The following is a 9,086-nucleotide window of genomic DNA, read 5'->3' as shown; positions in this document are numbered from 1 at the left end:
ATATTTGATATATTGGTATGCTGTGCTGATATTAATATATGATCTATTTATTTTATATTGTCTGTTCATACCATTTTATAATATGTTATTACTAGAAGCTATTATTATATATTGATTATTGTTAGTCTGTTCTATTCTTAATCATTCTTAGTGACAGATGTATTTTATCCTTACTAATGTTTTAAATAGTTTTTTGGCTGTATATATTTTCTTTTTCATTACCTGTTCTCTGTTTAACTTTTTCCAAATAAATTTCTTACATAAAATCTATATATGTACATGTTACTTTTTTTTTTGGCAAATGAATTCTACCTTTTTTATTTGCTATAATTTTTTTCCACATTTTTTATACTGGAGCGATGATGATGTTACAAAAACTTTGATTTTTAATGTATTGCATAGGTTGTGTGAATATTACTATGAATACATATGGTATTATCAAATTCGACAAGGTAATATAAATATTTTTAGCTCCTTTAATTTACACTATATAATAAAAGTTTGTCAACTTTTTTAAAAATTACATTTACTAATTTTTCTTTCTTAACATGCCTGTCTTGCAGTTAAAAAGAAGAGCACGATAAATCTAATAAGTATCAGTGTTTTATATTGTATATACATGTAAATACATTTTGAATTACAATATTGTATATCTATATATTTGTAAATATGTTTGTAATAATCTTAAATCCTTCACATGATACAACATTATATTGTGTATAGATCTAATATGCATCAATGTTTTATACTGTATTCCGCAGCAACGCGCGGAATACAAGCTCGTTGTCTCTAAAGAGGGTGTTTCGGCTGACCCAAGCAAGATCCAAACAATGTTGGATTGGCCTACACCTAGGACTATCAAGGAGCTACAAGGTTTTTTGGGCCTTACCGGCTATTACGATTTGTGGAGGGGTATGGCCACATCTCTTGGCCCCTTACACAACAACTGAAGCAGGACAGTTTTCTTTGGACTGCTGAAGCCGACTCTGCTTTCCAACAGTTAAAACGAGCCATGACTAACTTTTTGTCATGGAATCCGATGTGTCGGACTTCAGCATTAGTGCGGTGCTCATGCAAAACCAGCGGCCTATCACTTACTTTAGTCAAGTTCTCTTTTCTCGTGCTTGCGCCAAATCGGTTTATGAGAGGGAACTTATGGCCATTGTGTTGGTTGTCCATAAATGGCGCCACTATTTACTTGGCCGGCCTTTTGTGGTGCGAACCAACCAGAAAAGTTTAAAATTCCTACTTGAACAATGGTTAGTAAGTGTGGAACACAAAAAGTGGTTATGCAAGTTGTTGGATTATGACTTTGACATCCAATATAAAATGGGGGTTGAGAACAAGGCAGCCGATGCTCTATCCTGGAAGCACAGTGGACTCGAATTGATGGTGTTGACTTCACCGGTGGTTCTTGACATTGCTTATTTGCACCAGCATGTATTGGCCGATCCACACCTTACACAGATCCAGGCTGAGTTTGTTCAAGGGGCTGCATCTAGAAAGGGTTACACGCTGCAACACGACCAACTACTTTTCAAGGGGCATTTGGTTCTTCCGCAACATTCTCTGCTCATTTCCACCTTGTTGCACGAGTTCCATGGAAGTAAAATTAGTGGTCATTCCAGGACCCTTAAAACTTACAAGCGGTTGGCTCGAGAATTCTATTGGAAAGGCATGCGTAATGATGTGGATGCTTTTGTGTCGGCTTGTGTTGTTTGTCAACAAAACAAGTCGTCCACTCTATCTCCTGGAGGCTTATTGCATCTGTTCCCTATTCCCGATCACGTTTGGGAAGATATCTCCATGGACTTCATTGAAGGACTTCCTAAATTGGAGGGATATGATTCCATCTTGGCGGTGGTTGACCGGCTTACCAAGTATGCGCATTTTTTGGGTCTCCAGCATCCCTTTACTGCCAAGTCGGTGGCTACCCTCTTTGTTAAGGAGGTTGTTCGCCTTCATAGCTTTCCGCGTAGTATTATTTTGGATCGGGATCGCATCTTTCTCAGCCATTTTTGGACCGAACTTTTCAAGCTGCAAGGGACTTCTTTATGCCGCAGTACAGCCTATTATCCACACTTGGAGGCTTATTTGCATTGTTTTGTGTCTGGCACCCCGTGGCAATGGTTTCACCACCTCCCTTGGGTTGAGTTTTGTTATAATACCAGCTATCATGTCTCGGCTGCTATGACTCCTTTCAAAGCCCTTTATGGCCGGGATCCCCCTACTTTGGTTCCGTATATTTCGGGTTCCACAGCCATTTCCGCCTTGGACAAACAGTTACATGATCGTGATGTCCTCTTGGCTGAATTGAAAGAACACTTGTGTCGTGCTCGGCAATCCATGCGGGTGCATGCCAATGCCAAGCGTCGAGATTTATCTTTTGAGGTGGGAGATGCAATCTACTTGAAGTTGCAGCCTTATCGTCATCGCTTGCTCGCTCGGGTTGTTAATGAAAAACTATACCCCCGGTATTATGGCCCTTTCCCGTCATCACCGCGTTGGCTCAGGGGCTTACCACTTGCAACTCCCTCCTGGTGCTAAACTTCACCCTATCTTCCATGTCTCACAGTTCAAGAAGGCAATTGGTCCTACTGGGATACCTCAATCCCTTCCCCCGATTCTTTTTGAGGATTTGACCTTGCAGGTGGAACCGAAACGAGTTGTGGATACTCGCTATTCTCCATCCACAGGGCAATTGGAGGTTCTATTAAATGGCGCCATTTACATGATTTTTAGTCCCCTTGGGAGCTCTTTGATGTCATTTAGCAGCAGTTTCCAGCCTTCCACCTTGAGGACAATGTGACATTTCTTAGGGGGGTGTAATTGATAAGTCTTTACTTAGGCAAGAAGAATAAGAAGAATTAGGAAGGTTGTTAAGCAAGACTGTTAGTTAGCTTGTTAAATAAGATTGTTAGTTAGCTTGTGAAGAAAGATTGTTAGTTAGCTTAGTTAGCTTGTGAAGAAAGATTGTGAGGGAATAAAAGGGGGAGGAGGGAACGGTTAGAGAAGGAAAAAAAAAAAAGATTTTAGTGTTTGTTCAAGGGAAAATCTTGGAACTAATCCAAGTGGGGATGCAGCGGACCCTCGAAGATCCGCTTATCAATGTACATTCTACTTCATTTAATAAAGAATTCTACTTGATTTTTATCTTTCTCAATCTTTTCTTACCAATTGTCCACGAATCTGTCAACAAGATCTTATCAACTACTAAGTTAATCAGTAATAAATCACAAGTCAGTACATTATTGATTAGCCATTTCTTAAAACGACATACATAAATTTTTTTAATTTAACAAAACTTGGATCATTTACTAAAAGATAATAAAAAACAACAATTAAAAAAAGTAGTAGAAAGGATCTAAAATGAAAAATGAAACTCCCCGATGATTAGGTACAGGACTTAAAAGACAAAAAACCAATGGAACCGGTTAAGACATTCAAAAGGACAGACCCAGGATTCATACTCAAGCCTTTGAAATTTTAAGCCACTGATGTTTGGAGAATCATCTCATGAAACAACACAAAAACAAAAACCAAATCATGAGGTATTTCGTGAGGGGGAAAAAAACAAAGAAACAAAAACCAAATCAAGACAAGTTGTGACTAATATCTGTTTAAAAGCTTTTCCGCAAGCGGTCAACATTCAGTGTACAAGTTACTTCAAAACAAATACAAGAAACAAAATGCTCCAACCTCCATGCAATCCCTCCATATTACTGGCTAGCCATATCTTGGAAACTGCTGCCCAACATAGCACCATGCTGCTTAATAATCTGGACCGACCGCAGAAGAATATCTTGTTCCATCGAGTACAACTCTTCTTTTCTCTATAATCAGGAATTGGAATTTAAACCAGAATTTAGAACATAATAAAAAGAAAAACTACTTTAACTAATAAGAGACTTTCAATTTCAATGAATGCCTTGCATCAAATCTTTGCTCAGTGAATGTCATTAGTTTCTGTCACAAATTGTCTAACTGAATCTCATTAGTAAAAGTTAAGGCCTAACTTCCAACTCTTTGTATTAGAATTTTGATAGAACCTCATCTGGGCCTCCTTTGAAATTTACCTATGCTAGGAGGGGTAAAATAGGTAAGAAAGGAAGTGACATGGACAATCCTAACATGGATGCTGAGATGGCAATTCCGTTAGGGGAATTGGTTGGAAAAGGAACATAGGGGAGGGTACGTGCGCGAGGGGGGGATATCGAATCCTGTGAAAACTTGGCTAGCCTAGGGAGGAAGAGAGACCTTGAATACTCTCAGAATCTTTCTTTCACTTTCTTTTCTAGCTGTGTTAGTCCATCTTTTCTGTAATTCTGGAATTAAGAAGTTTTGATTAATAAAAGGAACCGGAACCTATTTTTCTGGAAGTTTTCATTCAGTTTTCAAGTTATTTAGCTTAAATCTGGGAAGAACAGGCTAGGTACCTATCAATTTGGTATCAGAGCACCGGTCCATGGCCAACCGTCCAGCTAAGCTGCGTCCAGATCGGGCGGAGGACGTAGAGCGTCATATGGGAGATCTCCAGGAAGCGGTGCGACTCCTCGGAGCGATGGTAGATCCGGTTCCCAGGCTACAAGAGGATGTGGCAATTCTGGCAGAACGGGTGGAGAGGGTACAAGATGCGACGGCGCGCATGGAAGCTCTCTTAGGACGCCACTTTGGAGGAGATCGAGATCCAGCTCTCCGACGGGGAGTTAGGGACAGGGACAGGGAGATGGAGCGCGAAGACAGGCAGGGATCTCCAGTACGGCGGGGCCGAGTTGAGCACCGTGGAAGGAGACTCGAGTTACCCATCTTCATCGGTGAAGATCCCTACGGCTGGCTATTCCGAGCCGAGCGATATTTTTTGATCAATGAGGTGGCGGAGAATGAAAGGGTGTTGGCGGCGTCGGTGTGTTTGGAAAGGGCAAGCGTTAGGCTGGTTCCAATGGGCTGAGGCGCAGGAGCCATTTGCAAGCTGGAGGGAATTCCGAGCAGCCCTGCTACACCGCTTCAGCTGCGCAAGAGAGGGAGACTCCACGGAGAGATTGATGTCGTTGAAGCAGGATGGGCCTGTAGCAGAATATCGTGACTCCTTTGAAATGTTGGCGGCGGCGTTGAGGGAGTTCCTGAGCCCATCTTCAGGGGGGCGTTTCTGAATGGGTTACGGGAGGACATCCGGGCGGAGGTTAAGCTACATAGGCCCATCAACCTCCAGGAAACCATGGACCTGGCCCAGCAGGTGGAGGACCGGAACGAAGCCCAAGATAAGTTCAGAAAGATGCGATTGGGCCGAGTGTGGAAACCAGATGGGCCAGGGCGAGGAATTGCCAACATGGACCAGCCCAGGGGGAATTACCCCTACAATCAGAGCTCCCTTCAGTCCAGTGGCTCGAAGGAGTCTGGATCCTTCCCACGCGTGAAGTCTGATTCCGCGTTAGTCCCAGGGGCGGCGACCAGTCGAGACGCTGGATTCAGGCAACTTTCCGATGCCGAGATCCAAGCACGACGAGCGAAGGGCCTATGTTTTTGGTGCGATGAAAATTTTGGGCCAAGACACAGATGCAAAAACCGGCAGTTACAGGTGCTCTTGGTGGCCGATGAAGAAGCAGAGTTGGAGGAGGCACAGGAGGAAGAGGTGGAGCCACCGACGAAGAGGTAGATTTATCCCTTAACTCCTTGCTTGGGTTTACCTCCTCGAACACGATGAAGGTGGTGGGGCAGTTGGGGACCCGCCAAGTGGTGGTATTGATCGATAGCGGAGCATCGCACAGCTTCCTATCATCGAAGGTGGTGGAGGAGTTGGGGGTGCCCTGTGACCGTACTACTTGCTATAGGGTACAGGTGGAGAACGGGATGAAGTTCCGGCAACAAGGGGTGTGCAATGGGGTGGAGCTGTGGATTCAGGCGCTCCGCGTAGTGGAGGACTTCTTCCCCTTTGAGTTGGGCTGCGTAGATGTTGTGCTGGGGGTTACGTGGCTGCGGACGCTTGGGGAAATCCGAGCGGATTGGTCGAAGTATACGCTGAAGTTCTTCGATGGCTCTGGATGAGTAGGCTGGCAGGGCGATCCGTCCTTGAGCTGTTCCCAGGTAAGTTTGCACTCCCTATCTCGGCAGTTTAAGACCCCACAAATGGCCTTAATTGAGCTGTGTGAAACTGAAGTCACGGCTGATGCCGAGGCGACCCCCGTAGCCCCTCTGGCTTTGCAGGGGGTGTTACGCAGGTTTGGGGTCGTTTTCTCGACCCCAGTGGGACTGCCTCCGGCCCGCAACGCAGACCATCAGATTGTTTTGACGGAGGGGGCCACACCGCCGAATATTCGGTCGTATCGATATCCTTATGTCCAAAAAGGGAAAATTGAGAGGTTAGTGACCGAAATGATGACTTCCGAAATTATTAGGCCTAGTACTAGTCCCTTCTCCAGTCCGGTGATTCTAGTGAAAAAGAGGGATGGAAGTTGGAGGTTTCGTAGATTATAGGGCCCTTAATCAAATTACGGTACCCGACAAATTTCCGATCCCAATTATTGATGAACTGTTAGACGAACTGGATGGGGCAGTGGTATTCTCAAAACTGGATTTACGGGCAGGGTACCATCAAATCAGGATTCGAGAGGGAGACATCGAGAAAACTGCGTTCCGTACCCATGAGGGGCACTACGAGTTTTTAGTGATGCCATTCGGCTTGACAAATGCACCCGCAACCTTCCACTCCCTAATGAATTCAGTGTTTAGGCCCTATTTGCGAAAGTTCGTGTTGGTTTTTTTTTATGACATCCTTGTTTACAGTTGCACGTGGGAGGAACATAGGGTTCACTTGGCCACCATGATGGGGGTTTTGCGCGCAAAAAAGTTGTTCGTGAATAGGAAGAAGTGTGTTTGGGCAGCTCTGGCTGGAGTACTTAGGGCACATAATCTCCGGAGATGGGGTCTCCGCCGATCCAGAGAAACTACAGGCAATTCGGAATTAGCCAGAGCCTAGAAAAGTGTGCGTGGTCCGGGGGTTTCTCGGCCTGACGGGTTACTACCGTCGATTCGTCAAGGGATATGGAGCCCTTGCCCGACCTCTTACGGACCTACTCAAGAAGGGGGCATTTTCTTGGTCAGAGGCAGCTTCCCATGCCTTCGAGGCGTTGAAACTTGCCATGACCACCCTCCCAGTCTTGGCTTTGCCAGATTTTTCCAAGACCTTTGTCGTAGAGACCGATGCATCGGGTACGGGCCTAGGTGCGGTTTTGATGCAGGAGGGAAGACCGATAGCATTTTTCAGTAAGGCCTTGTCGCCGAATTCAAGGTTGAAGGCGGTGTATGAACAGGAATTGATGGCAGTGGTTTTGGCGGTCCAAAAGTGGCGTCACTACCTTCTTGGGAGACATTTTGTGGTCCGCTCAGACCAACAGAGCCTCAGGTACCTGCTGGACCAGCGCCTCCTCCCTCCGGAACACCTTCGCTAGATTTACAAACTTATGGGGTATGACTTTGAAGTGCAATACAAACCGGAGGCTGCCAATCGCGTAGCTGATGCACTGTCACGCCAGGAGGAGACTTGCACTTATATGGCCTTATCTGTGCCCCGGTTACTGGACGTGGAAGCCATCAAGCGTGAACAGCGGGCAGATGATGTGTGTGCGCAGCTGATTTCCCAATTGCAGGCTGGCCAGGTGAACTCCAGAAGGTACACCCTGCAGAATGGCCTCCTCTATTGCCGAGACCGCATTGTGCTACCCCCTAACTCAGATTGGGTTCCGCTTTTGTTACATGAGTTCCACGACTTCGCGATGAGGGGACATTCTGGGTTCCTCCGCACCTACAAACGACTCTCCTCCAACGTTTGTTGGCCAGGAATGAAGAAGGCTATTCGGGACTATGTTGCCCACTATGCGACTTGCCAGCGTTCCAAGTATGAGGCCCTGTCACCGGCAGGGTTATTGCAGCCCCTCCCGATTCCGCAGCAGATTTGGGAAGACGTTTCCATGGATTTTGTGACAGGCCTGCCCCGCGTAAGGAACGTTGATACGATCCTTGTGGTGGTTGATCGGCTGACCAAATATGCTCACTTCTGCCCCATCGCTCACCCTGTTGCAGCCAAGCAAGTAGCGGAAGTCTTCATCCACGAGATAGTCCGCTTGCATGGCATTCCTCGAACAATTGTGAGTGAGTGATTGTGAGTGATCGTGATTCCGTCTGCATGGCAGGAACTCTTCAAGCATATGGCACAAAATTGCATCACAGTTCCGCCTATCACCCGGAGTCCGATGGCCAAACCGAGGTTGTCAATGCTGCCTGGAAACTTATTTGCGCTGCTTTGCCTGCAACAAACCGAAGCTGTGGGCTCAGTTTCTGCCATGGGCAGAGTATTGGTTCAACACTAACTACAACGCCTCTACCCAGTTCACGCCTTTCCAGGCCGTTTATGGCCGTCCTCCGTCCTTGCTTCGTTTCCAAGATGTACTAGCCGGTCTGCCGACGGGAGCGGAGGGGAAATCTGACCAAGGGCCTTCGTTGGTCGAAGATGTCAATCTCCAGATGCAGTTACGGAACCAAATGCTGGACTGCTTAAAGCACCATCTGGTGGACGCACAACACCGCATGAAAAAATTCGCAGACGCCCACCGTCGAGAGGTGAATTTTTCGCCAGGAGACCTGGTCTTGCTCAAGCTCCGCCCATACCGCCTCAAGTCCTTGGCGCGCAAGGTAAATGAGAAGCTCTCCCCCCGCTTCTACGGACCTTTTTCTGTTCTCGAGCGTGTGGGAGCTGTGGCCTATCGTCTTCAATTACCGGCAGAGGCTCGCATCCATCCGGTTTTTCATGTGTCGCAACTGAAGCCATTCAAGGGTAAGGAGTATAAGCACCAGCCCTCACCAGAACAGTTGACTGCAGAGCTAGAACTCGTAGTGGAACCCGCTGATGTCCGCACATGCGTGGTCCCTGGTAGTGATTCGCCTCAAGTCGAAGGGCCGGTGGTGTGGCGTGGCCTACCTAGCTAGGAGGCGACTTGGGAGCCTTTGGATGTGATCTAGCAACAGTTTCCACAGTTCCACCTTGGGGACAAGGTGCCTCTCGAAGGGGGGGGGGGGGGGGGGGGGGGCGACAG

General features: G+C 46.6%; 1 protein-coding gene across 2 annotated transcripts in view; it reads right to left on the bottom strand.

The window, feature by feature from the left end:
- Positions 1–3,500: 3,500 nt before the first annotated feature.
- Positions 3,501–9,086, bottom strand: part of LOC21404332 (mechanosensitive ion channel protein 1, mitochondrial) — a 10,342-nt gene continuing 4,756 nt past the window's right edge. For both annotated transcript variants that reach the window (XM_024176424.1, XM_024176425.1), the window contains exon 7: positions 3,501–3,833. In XM_024176424.1, coding sequence (XP_024032192.1) covers positions 3,720–3,833 — 114 coding nt within the window. In that variant the 3' untranslated portion in view covers positions 3,501–3,719. The remainder of the gene's footprint in view (positions 3,834–9,086) is intronic.

This window comes from Morus notabilis, unplaced genomic scaffold, assembly GCF_000414095.1.
Source record: "Morus notabilis unplaced genomic scaffold, ASM41409v2 Scaffold248, whole genome shotgun sequence".
NCBI classification, from domain to species: Eukaryota; Viridiplantae; Streptophyta; class Magnoliopsida; order Rosales; family Moraceae; genus Morus; species Morus notabilis.
This window is presented reverse-complemented; position numbering and strand designations above follow the sequence as displayed.